Source organism: Macaca mulatta, chromosome 9 (assembly GCF_049350105.2).
Source record: "Macaca mulatta isolate MMU2019108-1 chromosome 9, T2T-MMU8v2.0, whole genome shotgun sequence".
In the NCBI taxonomy this organism is placed as follows: Eukaryota; Metazoa; Chordata; class Mammalia; order Primates; family Cercopithecidae; genus Macaca; species Macaca mulatta.
This window is the reverse complement of record NC_133414.1, coordinates 79,484,670-79,504,671: the sequence shown is the minus strand read 5'-3', so window position 1 is coordinate 79,504,671 and position 20,002 is coordinate 79,484,670. Positions and strand designations below refer to the sequence as shown.

Here is a 20,002-nt window from a genome sequence, read left to right as displayed (position 1 = left end):
CATCTTCCACTGATCATAATGTTTCCAAGTTTCATCCGAGTTGTAGCATGTATCAGTGCTTCATTCCTTTTTCTGGCTGAATAACAGTCCATCGTTGGGGTATGATAGACCACATTTTGTTTATTCACTCATCAGCTGACGGGCACTTGGCTTGTTTCCACCTTTTGACTATGTGAATAACACCACTATGAACATTTGTGTACAGGTTTTTGTGTGAACCGGTCTTCAATCCTCTTTAGTATAAATATTTAGGTGTGGAATTGCTGGGTCATGCGGTAACTCAAAGTTTAACTTTTTGAGGAACTGCTAAATCCACCGTCTGATTTTGAACTGAACACAAAAGCCCCGGTGGGAATCACAGACAATCTTAACTACGTCCGTCTACGTTCAGGAAGTTAGCTTAAAAGAAGGCCTAAGAGAACAGAACAAACCCTGATTGTCCAGGAACTCCTCAGTAACTTTACCTTTGCTCCCTCCCACAACACACACACACACAGACACACACATACACAATCTGATTTACACAAGCATTTGCTCAGTCAATCCTGTTTTCTCTGCCAAGAGCATCCACCCTGATCTCAAGGGTATTCTTCCACAATAAGCAGCCCATAGGACTACTGAAAAACCAGGAAGTTACATTTATGCCAAAGCTGTTGAGAGGTCGTGCCTCAGAAGACACACAGCGGGAACCGTGTGGGCTCTGATCAAAGCAAGAATGTCATCCCAGAATTGCTCCGCTATTGCTTCACAAAGATTACAAATAAAACACGATGCTTTTTGAGCCGTCATGGCTTATGCAGAGGGTAGGTTTCAACATCAACCTCTGGAGAGCCACGTTCCCAGAGTGGCCGTCCCGGATGAGAAGGCCACTACAGTACAACTCACAGCGCCATGGAGGTTTCCTCCACCTGGGGGACAGAGCAGGATGGAGAGGGTTGGGTGGCCTCCCTCCCTGGGACACTCTATGGCCAGCCCCTCAGGGACTACTTGAAGAACAGAACCCCCAAAAGACCAATTTCTGAAAAGGGACTCAAAGTCTGAAGGGAGGCAGCCTCCTTTTACCCCCAGGAGAGGGCAGCTCTGGGGCAGACAGATTCATCTGGATGTCATATTCACTCCCCCACAGAAAACCTAGGCCAAGCAACTTGTCCATCCTCCTCAGAGCCAGTTACTTCATGGTCCCCGTGGTCTGCCCATCACCTGTACCTGGATGCTGGCTTCATTTCACCACCAGCCAAAGCCAGGCTGGCCCTGGAGTCCACTGGCCTGCCCAGCCCATCATTTCTGGGGTGGGTAGTCCTGAGTAAGACCCTACCCTGGCTGGGGCTCAGTGCCCTTCTTGGTGACACACTGTGCTCCTTGGAGAACTCCTCTGTAGGTGCTGGGGTGAGGGCATGTGGGATCTGAGATCCCGGGGCTCTCTGGCAGGTGCATGTATGCACACTGGACCCTGATACAGGCTTTTGAACACAGGCGCAGAGTCCGGAAACCTGGAAGTCGCATCCTAAACTATGTCTGACTCTCTGCCCTACACCTGTCCTCCTACAGGATCATCAACTCCCAAGAGACCTTACCCTTCCCCACCCTCACCTTAAATTCCAGGGTCAAAAAGACTCCCGCTGTAGGGAAAGGCAGGGTGTGTTGATCAGGTGGTGTTGGAAGGAGAGCCCCAATATCGCCCACTAATTCAGTTCCAGTCGACTGCACGCGTCCCATCAGTTAGTTTACTCACCTCTGGTCTTTGTCCCTGCAGCACCCAGGGCTTCGGGAAGGGAGAGGCAGACCTCCTAGTGAAACCCCCGAGCCTATGGACACTGGGGTAACTCCAATCCCTTTCCTCTTAGAGACCGAGGTTTCTCCCTTTCTTTTCACACCTGCTTCTGTCCGGACCGGCAGCTTCTACCCAGCGGACCCTCGGACTGTCCTCGCAGGATCCGGGTTACACTCGCCCCGTGTTCCCTCTTCCCCAGTTTGCCCTTCCCGGCCTAAGCCCATCTTCCTTAGGAAACCTTAGCAGGAATTTAGGGGCCAAACGAAGAGGGTGGAGTTTTCTTTGCCCTCGGCCAGGAGCAAATCTCCCTGTTGCATTTTTTGGGGAAGACGGAGAGGGGCGGGCCTGAGCCGAGTATCCCTCTCCTCACAGCGCCACAACTGCGCGGACCTCCCCACGCCTGAAACGGCGTGCGCCAGGCCTCTGATCCGCTCACTCCTCTTCCGGGTCCCTGTCCCGCCCGGGGCGCCCGGGGTCTCGAGAGCCCGCCCGGTGGCGCGATCTCACCTGCCGGCCGCGCCCGCGCGCTCTCGCTCCGGCTCCCGCTCCGGCTTCCGCTCCGGCTTCCGCTCCGGCTTCGTAGTCTTCCCAAGTTACCGACCCGAGGCGCTCCCGGACGGGGCGTGACTCAGCACTCGCGCTGGCCCCCGACCTTGCGGCAACGCCTTGGCTGGGCCCCGGAAACGGTCCTGGAACGCCGGGGCTGGTCTCCGAACGGCCCGCCCGACTGACCTTGACCCCGAGCGAACGGCCTCGAACTTTGAAACAAATGCTCCCATGGCCAGATGTCGCCTCTCCGGCGCCTGCCAGCACCCACGCCCCAGCCCTGCCCGAGCCATTCAGATTTGGCTCAAAGTGTCCTTTCAGCATACTTTAAAGCAAAAAGAAAGAGAGGGAGGGAAGGAAGGAAGGAAAACAAGTGTCCCCCTGTCCCTCTTACTTTCTCGAGGACACCTTTAAAGCCACTGGAACCTTGGAGAGTGGGGTTCCCCTCACACGTTGCGCACACTGCCAACCTCCTTCCTTCAGACATACACATAATAGTTCCGCAAACCCTGTTGAGCTCCTACATATGCCAGGCACTGTGGTAGGCGTTAGGGGGATAACATGGAGGAGAAAACAGACAAGGTTCCTGCTTTCATGGAGGCGACAGTCTGGGAAAAGACAGATGTTAAACACACCACCAAAAAATAGATGTATAGAGAAAACAAAAACCATGTATCACCAACTGCAGTAAGAAAGACTGGGTGTGGCCAGGCACGGTGGCTCATGCCTGTGGTCCCAGCACTTTGGGAGGCCAAGGCAGGAGGATCACTTGAGCCCAGGAGTTGGAGACCAGCCTGGGCAACATAGCGAGACCTACCAAAATTAGCCGGGCTTCATGGTGCACACCAGTAGTCCCAGCTTCTCGGGAAGCTGAGGTGGGAGGATTACTTGAGCCCAGGAGTTTGAGGCTACAGTGAACCATGATCATGCCACTGCACTCCAGCCTGGGTGACAGTGAGATTCTGTCTCAAATAATAATAACAATAATAATAAAATAAATGAAATGAAATGAAAAAATAGAAAAAGAAAGATGGGGCAAAGGAAGGGTGCAAATACCTCTCTTCAGGGATGAGAAAGAGTTAGATTTAGGTAAAAAGGAAGGAAGTGTGGTCTGGATGTGCAAAGACCCCCAGGCAGGACAATGACCTGGAAGGCAGTGTATTGCCAGTTCAAATCAGATCAAGCTAACTCAGCAAAAGATAAGCCATCTGCATCTACTTAATGCAAATATTAGCACCTACCTTAAGAGTTGTGGATAAGGGCCAGGCACGGTGGCTCCTGTCTGTAATCCCAGCACTTTGGGAGGCCGAGTTGGGTGGATCACCTGAGGTCAGGAGTTCAAGACCAGTCTGGCCAACATGGTAAAACACTGTCTCTACAAAAAATTAGCCTGGCATGGTGGCACATGCCTGTAGTCCCAGCTACTCAGGAAGCTGAGGCAGGAGAATCACTTGAACTCGGGAGGCAGAGGTTGCAGTGAGAGGAGGTCATGCCATTGCACTCCAGCCTGGGCAACAAGAGCGAAACTCCAGCTCAAAAAAAAAAAAAAAAAAAAAAAAAGTTGTGGAAAAGTCTCGATGAAATCATTTTTATAAAGTGTTTTAGCATGGTGCCTGGCACATGAATAGTAGCAATGAATACACAGCAGCCATTTATTATAGATATTTTATATTGCAGATTAGTTTGCCCAAGGCAACCAGAATGATTTATTTCTGATGAAAAATCCTACTCATTGTCTTAGAAAAACAATAAGCTCATATTTACTGATCACGAACTAAGTGCTTTGAATGCCTTCTCAAGTTTTTGTTTTTTGTTTTTTGTTTTTTGTTTTTTTTCCACAAAGGTCCTGCAAGGTAAGTTTTATTAATCTCCATTTTGCAGATAAGGAAATTTAGGCTTCCATAGGCTAAAGAATTTAGACAAGGTCCCTCAGCTAGTAAAGCAAGGGGGTGGGCCTACAATGGAGGTCTGAACCATGACCCCTTTTTTGGGGGTGGGGAGAAGAATCTGGCTCTGTCACTCAGGCTGGAGTGCAGTGGCATGCTCTTGGCTCACTACAGCCTCCACCTTCCAGGCTCAAGCGATTCTCATGCCTCAGCCTCCCAAGCAGCTGGAATTACAGGCACCTGCCACCACGCCCGGCTATAGTAGAAATGGGGTTTCACCATGTTGGCCAGGCTGGTCTCAAACTCCTGGCCTTAAGTGATCTGCCCGCCTCAGCCTCCCAAAGTGCTGGGATTACAGGTGTAAGCCACTGTGCCCAGCCTGAACCATGACCTTAAAGCCAGGAAACCCCTCAGCGGGCATCATCCCTAAGGAGCCAGAGGGCACTGCTCAGGCAAAGCAGAATCTCAGTTGTGGGGAATTTACTGGGCATGTACCCAGTAACATGTGACACAGAGAGGTGAACAGAGAGGCTACAGCCTGCCCAGTGCAGGGAATCAGCCCTGAGGCTTGGGAAGGTCATGGAACGCTTTGTGTGGAAGCTAGGCATGCAAGGATAAAGGGAATGCCAGCTGGCAGGATGTAAGGAAAGAACTCCAGAAAGAGCAGGACAAAGATAAAGCTGGAAGGAAGGAGAGAGAGGTGTTAGGTGGCCCACCACTGGGCTCAGGCATGTCAGCGCTGGTGTGGCCCATCTCTAAGGACCTGTCCCAAACCATGAAAATCTTTTTTTCCTTAAGACCTGCTACAAAGCAACAAACCATGAAAACCAAGGAATTTTTCTGATGATCACTCAATACTTTCTTGGCAACCAGAAGACACCTCCATCCAAGAGAGGGGACTTGGTCTCATGCAACCCCTCCAGGCAGCTCACTGCACACCACTCCTCTGGTCCCACCCAGCAGTGCCCATAGCTTTGGAACTGAAAATCAGGGCTCGCTGCCTAAAAAAGGGCTTTTGTCTCTGAATTTCCAAGTGCCAGAGGTAGCAGGAAAGTGTGGTGGTTAGGATGCTGAAAAAGTGACAAGTTCATTCCACGGAACTTTGATGGTTAGTGGGGACAGCAGGCAGATTGTCTAACATGACAGAATCTAAGAGGAGGAAGAGTTGCTGGCTGACTGCTGTAATGAGCTCAGCCAGGCCTGAGGGCACTTCCTTACAGACAACAGGTGGCTTTTCTGCTGGCTCCCAGGGCTGGAGGAGCTCCAAGGTACTGGGTTACCTCAGGAGCCCAGAGAAACAGAGGCAGTGTGCCCACTTGAAGAACAGGCAATCTTAGATCTGAAGAGCCAGGTAAATGTTCTCCTTTTCCATACGTAGTTCCAGCTAAATTTGTAAGCTTCAAAGAAGAGAGGAATATCCTCATTTCTTCTCTCCCCCAACACATGGTTTGGTATGGTGCTCCCAGCTAGGGAGAGGCTATATTAGTGAAGGCAAGTTCTGCTGCTATGACCAATAGACTTCAAATGTAATGGCTCAAATACAACAGAAGTGCATTTCTTGCTAGGGCATCAGTTCCAGGCCAGTGGACTGGTTAATGAGGCCGTCTCCCTCCCCATAGGCATCCAGGGACCAGGCTAACAGGACGTGGCAAGTGAGTGCCACTCATGGTCCCAAATTAGATCTTTGTTTTCCTTTTAGAGAGACAGGGTCTCCCTCTGTCACCCAGGCTGGAGTGCAGTGGCATGATCATAGCTCACTGCAGCCTCGAACTCCCATACTCAAGCCATCCTCCTGCAGCCTCGAACTCCCATGCTCAAGCCATCCTCCTGCCTCAGCCTCCCAAGTAGCAGGGACCACAGGTGTGCACCACCATACTTGGCTAATTTTTTTTTTTTTTTTAAGAAACAGGGTCTCGCTATGCTGCCTAGGCTGGTCTCAAACTCCTGGGTTCAAGCATCCCAAAGTGCTGGGATTACATACGTGAGACACAGCACCTGGTCTCAAATTAGGGAGCTCGTCAGTTCTACCTCCTGTGTTGTCACTTACCTCACCACACCCACCAGTCCTGCCTCAGCTGTCTTCTCTCTCCAAGCCATTGTAACTGGTCCCTGGGCCTGTCTTGCACTTTTCCAATTTTCTCTCCACAAGGAAGCTGTGCCACACTTCCTTGTCCCAGCTCCTGCCGCTCTCAGCCTGGAACACTGTTTCCAGTCCACTTGGTAAACTCTGAACTCTCTTTTCATGAGTTGAGTTTCATGAACTGAGTTTCAACGTTTCATGAGTTAAGTTTCATGAACTGAGTTTCAACTTTTCATGAGTTGAGTTTCTGAACTGAGTTTCAGTTCAGAAACTGAATCACCTTGATGAAGCCTTACCTGACCCACCCCTTCTGGGTCCCCAGACATATTCTTCCCTGGAAAGAGCTTCCCTGCTTATTGCACTAATGGGCTGACACATCAGTCTCCCCAAGTAGCCTGTGGGTGCCTTGATACCTGTATTAGTCCATTTTAATGCTGCTGATAAAGACATACCTGAGACTGAGATGAAAAAGTGATTTAATAGACTCACAGTTCCACATGGCTAGGGAGGCCTCCCAATCATGGCATAAGGTGAGGAGGAGCAAGTCACATCTTACATGGCTGGCAGCAAGCAAAGAGAGCGAGGGCTTGTGCAGGGAAAATCCCGCTTTTAAAACCATCAGATCTGTGAGACTTATTCACGGTCACAAGAACAGCAAAGACCTAGCCCCACGATTCAATTACCTCCCACCAGGATCCTCCCATGACATGTGAGAATTGTGTGAGTTACAATTCAAGATAAGATTTGGGTGGGGACACACCAAAACCATATCAGTACCCACATGTGTGAGAATAAACCCCCCCCCCAACCCCTCACAGCAAAGTCAGCCCTCAGATCTAGGACTCTGCTACCATTAACTTACTGTAGAACTTCTCTTAAACTAGCCATGACCTCTGGACCCATTCCTAATCTATAAAGGGAAGAACAACCATCCCAGGAGTGTTCTGTGATTGCCCCATGTTTTAGGAAAAACTCTCCTCAAATCGTGTTTTCCCTCTACTCTCATGCCATCACAATCATCAACACAGAAGACTTCAGTGACCAAATGTGTGTGGCGTTTCCCCACCAACAAGCAGTGAACATCAGCTGGGTGTCCTCTAATTCAGTTCCAACACTATCTACCCAGAGACATTGTCAGACCCCACAGGCTAAGGGTTTAGTTTCCAAGACCGCCCCCCTCAACCACACCAGGCACAAGTCTAGGCCTCCAGAACTTCTGACCAACTGGCTTCAAGTTGAGGTTCCCACGACCTCCTCTTTGGGTTCAATTAATTTGCTAGAGTGGATCACAGAACTTAGAGACACACACTTACTTATGTTTACCGGTTTATTATAAAGGATATCGCAAAGGATACAGATGAAGAGATGCACATAGGGCAAGGAATGAGGGAAGGGGAAGGGGTGCGGAGCCTCCATGCCCTCCCTGGGCACACCACACTCCAGGAAGCGCCAGGTGTTCAGCTATCCGGAAGCTCTCTGAACCCTGTCCTCTCGGGTTTTTATGGAAGCTTCATGACATCAGCATTCCTTCCCCCAGGATTGAGACTCTCTCATGGGAAGGTCTTTAGGACCCACCATCAAAAAGGTGGGCAAACATTAGTGAAAAGATACCCAGAGGTCAGAGGCCTGCCCCCAGAGCCCTAACATACCCAATATTCCAACAAAGACTGGAACGAGGACTATGGGAGTCACGAGTCAGGAATGCTGGATGAAAACCAATATACATCATAACACCACATCCAGCATTGACACTTAGCACACAGGTGTTAGAAACAAATGACTCCTAGGCACTCTTCCTGCGTGGCCTCTGCCCACAGCCGCCCCTCACAGGGCTTTCAGCCTGCCAGTGGAGATCACTCGAGGGCCCACACATGAAGGGCCCTGTGCACATGGCACAGTCCTGACTCTGAGTTCGCCTCAGCTCCTGAGGGTTGCCCTGGCCTCATTAACCCTTGAACTCCCCAACTGCCACCCACCCTACGCATTTTTTAAGCACCTGCTGCCAGGTCAAGACCACCACCTTCCAGGACCTGCAAGCCCCACCCAGCTCTGACTGGCACATGACCAGCTATGAGGGCCAGTCTGGCAGAACAGTATCCCGTGAGCTCAAATCCTGCTGAGAAAACAGCACAGAAAGGGCACAGTGGCTCACACCTGTAAGCCCAGCACTTGGGGAAGCTGAGGCAGGAGGATTGCTTGAAACCAGAAGGCTGAAACCACTGTGAGCAACAAAGCAATACCCCATTTCTACAAAAATAAAAAAATTAGCCAGACGTGGTGGTACATGACTGTAGTCCCAGCTATTCAGGAGGCTGAGGCAGGAGGTCTCCTGGAGCCCAGGAGTTCGAGACTGCAGTGAGCTATGACTGCAACACTGCACTCCAGCCTGGGTGAGACAGCAAGACTACAGCTCTAAAAAAAAAAAAAAGGAAAGGGTGTGTTTCTTTGCCTGGTACTTGCCTATTCCCAATTCAACTCCTGGAAAAAAGAAATAATTTGATATATAAATAGAGGTTTTTCAATAGATCATGTTTATTCCCAAGCCCCAACCAGATATGTTCTACTCCTCAAGGTCCCCGAGACCCAGGCTGTGGGCTGGAAAATGAAGGCACAGTGTCAGAGTGCCCCTGTTGGCATATGAAGACCCAGGAGTACTGACCTTCAGGGATCTGCCTGCACTGCCCACGGGCCTGGCACAACAGGAGGCACTCCTGTTTCTGTCCCTTCTGTCTCTGTTCTTGAGAGCAAGGTTTCTGCTGAGATATGCTAAGGAAGCCGAGTCCTCTGTCAGCCCTGACCTGACTGACAGGCAGACAGGAGCCAAGGCCCCAGTGAAGCTCCAGGATGATGGTGGCCCTCAGGGGAACAGACGCAAAACCAGGCACAGGCCTGCCTTCCAGCTGGCATCTACCTGTCAGGCCCAGAACCTCTGTGCAGTTGAAGTGGGCTCCCCAGAAGGAAAAACAATACAGCTGAGTCTAGTGCTAGGGGACAGAGAACTGGGGTTTCAAGAAAGCACCCCAAAACGGGCTCTTCCCATGGGGCTGAAGAGAAGTTGGCCCCAGAGCCCAAAGCCCAGACTGCAGTGGGTGAAGATGAGAAGCAGCCCAGGCCCCTTCAGGAGCTGGGCCCTGAATCCTGAGGCCACCATCACCTCAACATCACTTCCTACAGCAGAAAAAGGTCACTCTTCTTTCCAGAGGAGGTAACACAGCCTCAGAGCTTGCTCCGCGGGGCCTCTGCCAGGGGCCGCTGCAGCCGCCACACCACCCGGACCGGCTCAGCAGCGCGGTCCAGCTCCCGGAGGCCACCCAGGTCTTGGGTCTGGCTGTACTGCTGCAGGGCCGGCTGGAGCACCGTGATGGGAATGCTGAAGTTCAGGTGGGGGTAGGTGGCCCCCGTGTTATTGTCCCGGGTGTTGCTGGTGATTATGCCTGTTGAGGAGTCAGAGAGCAAAAGGGGATGTGAGCCAGGAGGCAGAAAGGCTGGAGAAGGGAGGAGGACCATCTCCACCCTGGAGCCCAGGGCCGGGTAGGACTGGAAACCACCCCCCATGGTGACAGATGCTGAGCTTCTAGACATGAATACCTGCTGCCCACACCCGTTCCTGGCTTTACGTTCTCCTTCACACTCTCAATATCTAACACACTAGATAGTTCACTTATTTCACTTGTTATCTTTCTCTCCACCTAGTGTCAGCTCCATGAGGGCAGGACTTTGATGTTTTATTCATGCAGTCTCCCCAGTACCTGGAACAGTGCCTTATGCCAAGTAGGCTCTCAACAAAGGCTTGTTGGATGGATGGATGGATGGATGGATGGATGGATGGATGAATGAATGAATGAATGAATGAATGAATGAATGAATCAGACCCACAGACATGTTTTGTTTGGCCTGTTCGGTGCATCGATGTGTGTGTAGTTTTTTAAAGTTAATTTCAGACATAAAGAAGCCTTGCCTAAATACTGCAGAATTCTATATACCCTTTGACCAGCTTATGTTCAGATCTAATGTCACCAAAAAATATTTACCAAAACCAAAACATATACCTTGGTACAATCCTGTTATTAAGTGAACTATGGAACTCATTGGCATGAGTTGCACTAGTTTTTCCACTAATGTCCTTTTTCAGTTCCAGCATCCAATCTAGGACTCCATATTGCATTTAGTTGTCACATCTCCCAAATCTCTTCCAATCTGGGTCAGTTCCTCAGTCTTTCCTTATCTTTCATGGCCTTGACATTTTTAAGAGAGCAGGTTATTTTATTTATTCACAGGTTTTTTTGTTCTTGTTTTTGTTGTTTTAGAGGCAAGGTCTCACTCTGTCGCCCATGCTAGAGTGCAGTGGTGGGATTATAGCTCACTGCAACCTTGACCTCCTGGGCTCAAGTGATCCTCCCGCCTCAGCCTCCCTAAAATATTTTGTAGAGATGGGGCCTCACTGTGGTTGTCCAGCTTGGTCTCAAACTCCCAGACTCAAGCAATCCTCCCGCCCTGGCCTCCAAAAGTGCTAGAATTACAAGTGCAAGTCACCATACCTGGCTTTTTTTTCTTTTTAAATAAACATACAATTTATTTTTTTGAGATGGGGTCTTGCTCTGTCACACGGGCTAGAGTGAAATGGTGACCATAGTTCACTGCAGCCTTGAACTCCTGGGTTCAAGTGATCTTCCCACTTCAGACTCCTGCATAGCCAGGACTATAGGCACATACCACCATGTCTGGCTCAGGTCAGTGATTTTAGAGAATGACCCTCAGTTGAGGTCTACCTAATGTTTTCTCATGACTACTGGATTGGTGCAAAAGTGAATGTAGTTTTTGTCATTACTTTTGTTTTGCCATTACTTTTAATCGTTTAAGGGTACACATTGTTGGGAAGAATACCATAAAGCCATGTGTCCTTCTCAGTGTCTCAGCTGTCTGATGTCTGTATGGAGTACTTGTGATGTTCACCTTGATCACTTGGCTGAGGTGGTATCTGCCAGGCCTCTCCATGGTAGACTTAGTATTTTCCTTTCTTTTGTTTTAACTAAAAAAAATTTTTTTTAATAAGAGGCAGGGCCTCACTATGTTGCCCAGGCTGGTCTTGAACTCCCACTTCAAGTGATCCTCTTGCATCAGCCTACAGAAGTGTTGGGATTACTGGCAAGAGCTACCACACCCGGCCTAGACTTATGGCTCTAAATATTACTTACGGATCTAATATTTCCTCTTTGTAAGTACTACATATTTAGAGGAAATTTATACTAAAGCTATGCAAATAACAATTTTACTAATATACTAGGGTGGAACAGATAAGTAAACATATTGTAGACAGCAGGAGCAAGGTTTTTCACTACAGGAGAAAGAATAAACAAACAAGGAGAGTTAGACTGGACTGGAGTTGGAGGTTTCTAGATGAACTCATGTCTTTTTCTTTTTTCTTTTGGATAGCTAAACAGACTGCTTTTCAAAAACCTGAATGTTACCAAACTTTAAAAATTGATCGGACTGGGCGCGGTGGCTCAAGCCTGTAATCCCAGCACTTTGGGAGGCTGAGATGGGCGGATCACGAGTTCAGGAGATGGAGACCAGCCTGGCTAACACGGTGAAACCCTGTCTCTACTAAAAATACAAAAAACTAGCCGGGCGAGGTGGCCGGCGCCTGTAGTCCCAGCTACTCGGGAGGCTGAGGCAGGAGAATGGCATAAACCCGGGAGGCGGAGCTTGCAGTGAGCTGAGATCCAGCCACTGCACTCCAGCCTGGGCGACAGAGCGAGACTCCGTCTCAAAAAAAGAAAAAAAAACAATTGATCGATGTAACGGCCACACGTATTTTTTTAAAAAAGCTTTGCATGTCTTGTGAAAATATTAGAATACCAGCCAACGTTAGGCCCATCCTCCTTCACGGCCACAGTCGGCTGTGGCTGAGTCGAGTGTGCTTCAGTTTAGACCCCTCCCCTCCCCTCCCTGTTGTCTTCTCTCATTCATTTGCTTTACCTTTCCAGCCTCTGTTGGCTTTTGAGTCTGTGATGCTTTGACTAATCCAACTCCTGAATTTCGCAGATCAAACCAGATTAGATTAGTGGCAGAGAAGGGACCAGGGCCCAGATCTGTTTCCTCCCAGCTCAGCATCCCTCCCTCTCCACCATCAGGAGAAGAGCCTGCAAACCTTGGCTAGCTCACTCATAATGCCCACCATTTTCCCAGAGAGAGGGTGCATTGGGGCTGGCTACAAGCACTCATGGGGTGGGACTGAGGTTCTAGCAAAAGGAAGGGCAGGAGGGGGACAAAGAGCTGGTTACCAAGGAGGTTTCCTGAGTGGTTGGAGAAGAGGGGTCCCCCACTGGAGCCGCTGTGCACAGCACATGTGGTCTGCAGCATCACGGGCATGCCATCCACCTGCACCACAGCCGAAAGGATGCCTGAGGTCACCGAGGGCCCACAAGCCTGGCCAAAGACGCCAAAGCCCACCACACTCACAGCCTCGCCTGCCAGGGAGGGAAGGAGGGTGAAGCTGGGGACACCTGTGTTACAGCAGGACTCACACTCCCTAACCCCCATCCCTACCCTCTCCAAACGCCCCAAACCTCTCCAGCCTTCAAGTTTCTGCTCAGATACTCCTGTCTCCAGAGAGCCTTCCCCAGGTCCCCTGGCTGGAAGAGGCTGGGAACCGCATTGAGCTCCTAGCACTGTATCTGCATGACCACTTCTGAGCAACAGGCTGTTCCCCAGTCCTCGTTCCCTGGACAGGCAGGGCAGTGACTTTTAGGAGTTCCTAACACCTAGCTACACGCTGAATAAATGTTTATAGAATTCACATCCATCTCCTCCTGGGACTCCTAAGAAGTCTCTTGGTGAAAAGAAAAGGTGACAATGGCTATAAGGCAGCTATGACCTTCCTTTTCCAAGTGCAAGGCATGGAAATAGTGCTTTACAGGCAACATCACACCCAGCCCTCACAACACCCAGAAGTAGGATACATTAGCCCCATTCCAAAGACGTGGAAAATGAGGCAGAGGAGAGTTAAGAAGCCTGTCCAAGGACATGGGACTAGTAAGTGGCAGAGGAAAGATGCTCATCCAGAGCCCCTGCACCCTTCATCACCGTATCACTGCCTCCATGGAGTGCGACATCGGTACTTATGTGGCAGCATCACAAAGCCTTTTACCCAAATCATGCCCCTGGAGCCTTGAAAGTGTCACGTGCCTCTCTGACCAGCCTGAAGTAACTGTTAAGGAACCCCAAAGCCCCGCATCCTCACACTACACTGCTGCAGGCACTCAGGGAAAGGGCGTGTTTTATCCTTCACAGGGTATTCCACATTCCCTACCAGCACAAGAAGGGAGGCCTCCAAGGACCTTGACCAATGCCACCCTGACTTCATGAGAATGCCCAACACTGATTCTCTTTCCTGAGGCCCACCCTAGCCCAGAGGGGCCCACCTTCAGGCTGCACCCTTGGTCCTTTACCTTCGTGGAAGTGCTCAGCGGGCACAGGGATGGGGACATCATCCAGGTCCTCCTCCAGGCTCACCACTGCTATGTCATAGGGACATGACTCCTGAGTGGCAAATACCACACGGCCCCAGATGGCCACACTCCTAGGAGCAAGCGAAACAAACAACAGGCTAGCTTTCTAACTCCTCAGTTCTTGGGAGAAATCAAGGAGCTGAGAGTGACGGTAAAAGTCATGGACTTGGAGTCAGAAGATCTGGGTATCAGCCCTGAAATCGATCAGCCAGGCAACTCTGGGCAAGTCATGTAAGCATTCTGTGGTATCTCCAAAGGTGGTTGACAACCTGTGCTACTTCTATAAAGCTTCCTGTACCTGAATAATCAACACTGACACTTAGTGAGTATTGTGGGCCACGTTTGGTGTTAATGCTTTGTGGACATCATTTAGTCCTCACGACCCTATAAACTAGGCACTGGCATTATCTCCATTTTAGGTGGTATAACAGAGGCCCAGAGACCCTCAGTAACAGTCCCAACACCAAACAGAAAGTGGGAGGAGCCAAGGCAAACACAACACTTTCCTTCACTGCCTCGTTGATACCCCCAACAATCCCATCAGTTGGTGGGGCAGATAAGACATGGTTTTACTCCTCTGGGTCCCTATTTACACTATGTGGAAGGCTCCATTCCATGACATTTTGCATCAACTCCCAGGGAGGCAGCTTAGATAAATTAAGTGACTTGCCTAGGATCAGACAGGGGTGTCCTACTACACACTCTGTAGGGGTAGCTTCCAACAGACCTAGCAGTCTCCTTAGGAGCAAGGGGCATGTGGGGGGAGTGGGAGGAATCTGGTAGGTTCCCATACACCATAGGGAAACCTTCATCATCAGTCTTCCCAATAAAGTCATGGCTGTCCAATAGGCCACCAGTGGGGACACCTGTGGCAAAACTGGGCTGTGTTACCCACACCTGGCTAAGCTTGGGGACTCAGGAAAGAGATTTGGAAAAGCCTGGGCTACAAGGCTGGGTTGAACCACGTACAGCTGCCTGGGCCATCCCCCTACATTCTGATTAGGTAGAAACCCACGTTCTGTCATTTTCATTCAGAAGGGAAGCTCTGGCTAAGCTCTAAAAGATGGCTAAAATTAATAAACCCATCTCATTACCCCAGAAGGGCACCATCCTGGGCCTCTGGGACCTTATCAGTTTCAGAGGAGAAGCAGCAGAGTTAGAGAATATCTGTTCAAAGGGCCAGAGAACAGTGGGGTATGGTGTGCAGGGTTTTCAGACAGCGAAGCTGCCCAGAAGAAACTCAGACTTTGAGGGGAGCTCAAAGATGGCCAGTTCCGGATTCAGGGTGTCCCACAGTACCCAAATCCAGAGCTGCTTGGAGCTTGACACCTTGCTCCTGATTCTCCCCGCGGGGGTTCTGGGTATAAAGGATGAGGGGAGGGTCTCAGGTCTCTACCCACTACACGCCCAAAGCATCCGCATGACACAAGAAAAGCCTGCACAATACTCAAAAGTATTAGGCCTGGACCCAGACCTGAGACCTGGAAAGGGATGGAGTGGGGTCAGCCCTGTGGGCTTACTTGGGGGTGGTGGAGCGCACCAGGACCCTGGCTGCTTCCCGAGGGGACACGTGCCGGCAGGTCACTACAAGGCGGGGTGCCACAGCCACTCCGGAGCCCCATACGGTGCCGCACTCCACCAACACGGCCGCGGCTGCCCACAGGGGCCCGGAGTCTCGGAGGGGCAGACCCCACGGGACGCCCACCTCTGGCGGCAGGAGAGCGGCCAGGGCAGCGGCGCTGGGGCGCAGGCGGCAGAGCGCGTCGCGGGCGGCGCGGAAAAGTGGGGCGGCGGCGCAGAGCAGCGTGAAGCCCACCCATTCGCCGGCCTTCCAGCAGAGCGGCGCCGCCACCAGCGCCACCAGCGCCCCCGCGGGCCGCGCGGTGAACACGCCGCCGCCCTCGGTGCCAGGCAGGCAGCGTGCGTCGGTAAGCAGCAGCGGGCCGGCCACGTTGCTGAGCACCCCGCAGCTCAGCGTGTTGAGAAAGATGTCAGGGCAGAAGGCGCCGAAAGGGGAGCCGCAGACCAGCAATGGCGTGCCCTTGGGCACGGCCCCGAGAGGCGACACAGTCACGGCCGGCCCGCGCTCCTCCTCCACCTCCTCCTGGCCTAGCCGCACGCCCAGTAGCGCGAACCAGCCCAGCGCTCTCAGTTGATCGGCCTCCTCCTCCTCCGACACTTCGTCATCCGGCGCCGCGCTCGAGAAGCGCCACTGTTCCGCCGCCTCGTCCCCGAAGAGGCGCGCGAAGTGGGCCCAGAAGGCCGGGCAGCTCAGCAGCAACAGCAGCTCTGCGGGAAGCCGGGGCTGCAGGGGACGCCCGCGGGACGGAGCAGATGGGCCGGGCTCGAGGCCCGCGCACTGGGGCGTGCACAGCACTGGGCGGCCCCGCTCCGCGCCGCCCCCGGGACCCGCGGCCGTTGGGGCCCACTGCACGTGCAGGCGCAGGTCGTCGCTGCAACTGTCGCCAGGCAGGAAGGCGGCGCCGGCCGCGGTCAGGACTTCGCTGCCAGCTCGCAGGAAGGGGACGAAGATGCCCCCGTGGCAAAGCACCAGGCCCGGGCTACGGCTCAGGATTACCCCGCTGCAGCTCCATGGGCCCGCCTCGGGCCGTCCGGCCCGGGAGGCGCTCACCACGCAGCCCGCCTGCTCGGCCGCCCTCATGGCAGACCCCCACTGCCTTCCCATGGCCTGTAGGCCAGACACTAGGGGGCTTCTCCGAGAAACCGCAAGCAAGCGAGCGACAACCCCTACCCGGTCCGGCTGAACCGGCCTAGCGCCACCCACAGCTGGAAGCGAGAGGCGCAAGCTCTCACTCAGGTCTTCCTCATCGAGCCCGATTGGCTAAGCCCCAACTGACCCGACCCGATTGGCTGGGCTTGTGCCGAGCTCTGATTGGCTGCCTATTCTGATTCTCCTTTCCCCGCCCTCGTTGGTTTGTCCAACCTGTGGGACAGAGCCTCTGCCCCATTACCCCGGATGAGCCCGGGGGAGAGTAAGAGGCGTGCGGCGTCATAGGGAATCCGAGGAGAGGATGGTGGGTTCCTTCAAGTCTAGTCGCTTGTTTGCTGGACTGTGGAAAAGGGAATAGAAATGAGCGCTGACGTGGCTAGATTTGCCCAGGCCGAGACAGTACCTGTTAGCATCTGCCCAGGTCTAGGCGACCTTCGGCCTCTGACCCCTGGGATAATATGCATCAAGGAAATCCTTGGCCAATTCAGTATTTTGAAAATTTAAAAGTAAACCCTATAGCAATCCACTAGGGGGCATGGAACTCTCAAGATTACTCCTAGGATTTTTTTTGCTGCCAAAGCCCCAACACAAATCTCCGAGAAACTGAATTTGCTGTAAATTAAATTGCCCTTTAAATCGACTATGATGAACAGTAGCTGAAATCAAAAATTTTAATCATACAGCCCTATATTTTGCAGTGTGCACATTTCACATAACATAACCACCGGCCAGGATTTATCTAGGCCAGGGTCCAAATACTTTCTGTAGAAGGCCAGAATGGAAACAGTTCCAGTTTGGGGGACCATACAATCTGTCTCAAATAGTCAATTCTGCAGCTATTGCATACAAAAGCTAAAGGAATGGCGGTGGCTGTGTCCCAATAAAAAGTTACAGACGTTGAAATTTGAATTTCATATAATTTTTTTGTGTCCAAAAATAGCATTCTTTAAATATTTTTTCCAACCATTTAAATGTGTAAAAACCTTTCTTAGCTCACAGGCCATACAAACACAGGCAGCAGGCCTGAATTGACCCACAAGGGATAGTTACCATCTCTAGTGTACGCTAACATAAAACTTCTCTACTTTTCCAAAGAAGTACCCTTTAGGTCAGAGGAGGATGAAGGAATATGTCAAGGGTTGGGAGCTTCATGATACCCTCAATCAGTCACCACAAGCTAGACAGTTTACAAAGGTCTGCTTTATCACTGAATTGATATAATACACATTAATTTTTATTAAGGTTACTATAGTATACTACCAGCATTTGTGAAAAAATATTCAATTGCTATTTAAATTCTCTAACCTTTCTGCCTGAATTCTTTTTTTGTTTTTGCTTTTGTTTTTTGAGATGGAGTCTCACTCTGTCGCCCAGGCTGGAATGCAGTGGTATGATCTCGGCTCACTGCAACCTCCGCATCCTGGTCAAGCGATTCTCCTGCCTCGGCCTCCCGAGTAGCTGGGACTACAGGCGCACGCCACCATGTCCGGCTAATTTTTTGTATTTTCAGTAGAGATGAGGTCTCACCATGCTGGCCAGGCTGGTCTCGAACTCCTGACCTCGTGATCCTTCCGCCTCGGCCTCCCAAAGTGCTGGGATTACAGGCATGAGCCACCGCACCCGGCCTCTGCCTGAATTCTTTAAAGTTAACACTGTTTGGTATAACACCAGCACAACACAGGATAATGCTCCCAGTACTCCCAGTAACACAAACCTGCTAGAGAAAGGAAAACGATTATCTATGATAGTATGAGGCAGGACTAAAATGAGGCCGTCTTGCCATAGCAGGCAGTCTTCCTTTGGTTCTATGACACAGAAGGTGGCTTGATCAGAGCAAAATTTATCCCAACTTCCTAGCAATTAAAGAGTTTTTCTCTTGGTGGAGCACAGGGGCTCACACTTGGAATCCCAGCACATTGGGAGGTTAAGGCAGGAGAATTTCCTGAGCCCAGGAGTTTGAGACCAGCCTGGACAACATGGTGAGACCTTAACTCTACAAAAATTTTAAAAATTAGCCAAGCACAGTGGTGCACCCCTGTGGTCTCAAGCTACTTGGGAGGCTGAGATGGGAGGATCACTTGAGCCCAGGAGGTCGAGGCTGCAGTGACCTATGTTCATACCAATCCACTCCAGCCTGGGTGACAGAGCGAGACCAACTCAAAAAACAAACTTTCTCTCTGGAGTCCAGTGATTCTCCCTCAATGCTCAAGACTCCAGCATGAACTGTTGGGTGCTGGGTTTTTCTGTGTTTACAGCAGACCATGGTAAAAAGAAGTCCCAAGTCACAACCAGAACAGCCAAAGTAAGATCTTTTAGTGCTAGGCTCACTGACTGAGCCTTTAATCTTATGTTCCACTTTGCCTCAAACAAAACCAACTCATTTGCCCATACAACCCATGGCATCCTTTCATAGTAACAAGGACAACAGGACACCTCCAATACTTTTTTTTTTTGAGACGGAGTCTCACTTTGTCACCCAGGCTGGAGTGCAGTGGCGTGATCTCGGCTCACTGCAACCTCCGCCTCCCCAGTTCAAGCAATTCTCCTGCCTCAGCCTCCTGAGTAGCTGGGATTAAAGGTGCATCCGACCATGCCCGGCTAATTTTTGTATTTTAGTAGAGATGGAGCTTCGCCATGTTGGTCAGGCTGGTCTTGAACTCCTGACCTCATGATCCGCCTGCCTCAGCCTCCCAAAGCACTAGGATTACAGACACGAGCCACCGCACCCGGCAACATCTCCAATACTTTAATACTTGGTTGAAAAGAACCCATTGCCCTGTTTCCCACTGTTTGTCCCAGTACTTTAGTTTTATGATCTCATTTGGGTTTTTCTAAAAGCAAGGCTTCCTACAAGCCTAGTAAAGGAAATTCTTTCCCATTGTGCCAAATGTAGCATTTAATTGTTTTTTTTTTTTTTTTTAGAGAGTCTTGCTCTGTTACCCAGGCAGGAGTACAGTGGCGTGATCTCGGCTCACTCAACCTCCACCTTCTGGTTCAAGCGATTCTCCCGCCTCAGCCTCCGGAGTAGCTGGGAGCTACTCCGTGTACCACAATGCCCAGCTAATTTTTTGTATTTTAGTAAAGATGAGGTTTCACCCCTGTTCCCCAGGCTGGTCTCAAACTCCTGAGCTCAGACAATCCACCCACCTCAGCCTCCCAAAGTGCTAAGATTACAGCGTGAGCCACCACACCTGGCCAATTCTGTGTAAAATGAGTGAAACACAGCTAAAACTAGAGCTAGTCATTGCTGGCATGTTAATACGAGATTTTGCTCAAACATCTGCCATCCCCATCCTGTTACAGAGATGACCAACAACCCTGGGTCCACAACATGTTCCAAATCTCTCAAATAGTACTAAATCTATTACCTCTAGCACCCCACCCTTTTTCCCCCTCCTGGTGGCAAAATTCAAGTATCTCACACGCACCCTAAATGTCTCTTCCTCTATGTAGGGAACTTTTGGTTCCCTCCCCAAA

The 20,002-nt window shown here is 50.9% G+C and overlaps 2 protein-coding genes across 23 annotated transcripts in view; both read right to left on the bottom strand.

Annotated features, from left to right (window-relative positions):
- AIFM2 (apoptosis inducing factor mitochondria associated 2) overlaps positions 1 to 2,628 on the bottom strand; it is a 34,411-nt gene extending 31,783 nt beyond the window's left edge. For 6 of the 20 annotated variants that reach the window (XM_077946661.1, XM_077946663.1, XM_077946657.1 and 3 more), the window contains exon 1: positions 2,279 to 2,628. The gene's annotated coding sequence lies outside the window, so the exon portion shown is untranslated. The other 14 variants (XM_077946664.1, XM_077946672.1, XM_015147468.3 and 11 more) reach the window with 5 other exon arrangements.
- A 4,968-nt stretch (positions 2,629 to 7,596) lies between these two features.
- On the bottom strand, positions 7,597 to 16,583 carry TYSND1 (trypsin like peroxisomal matrix peptidase 1). 3 transcript variants are annotated; one of them, XM_002805696.4, is made up of 4 exons: positions 15,315 to 16,583; positions 13,735 to 13,865; positions 12,568 to 12,753; positions 7,597 to 9,717 (listed from the first exon to the last, which is right to left on the bottom strand). In XM_002805696.4, the coding sequence occupies exons 1-4, from the start codon at positions 16,478 to 16,480 to the stop codon at positions 9,500 to 9,502; spliced, it is 1,701 nt and encodes a 566-aa protein (XP_002805742.2). In that variant the 5' UTR covers positions 16,481 to 16,583; the 3' UTR covers positions 7,597 to 9,499. The 3 variants fall into 3 exon arrangements, with proteins under 3 accessions (XP_002805742.2, XP_015002952.2, XP_015002951.2); XM_015147466.3 differs by having other exon boundaries at positions 12,568 to 12,664; XM_015147465.3 differs by lacking the exon at positions 12,568 to 12,753.
- Between the last annotated feature and the right edge of the window lie 3,419 nt (positions 16,584 to 20,002).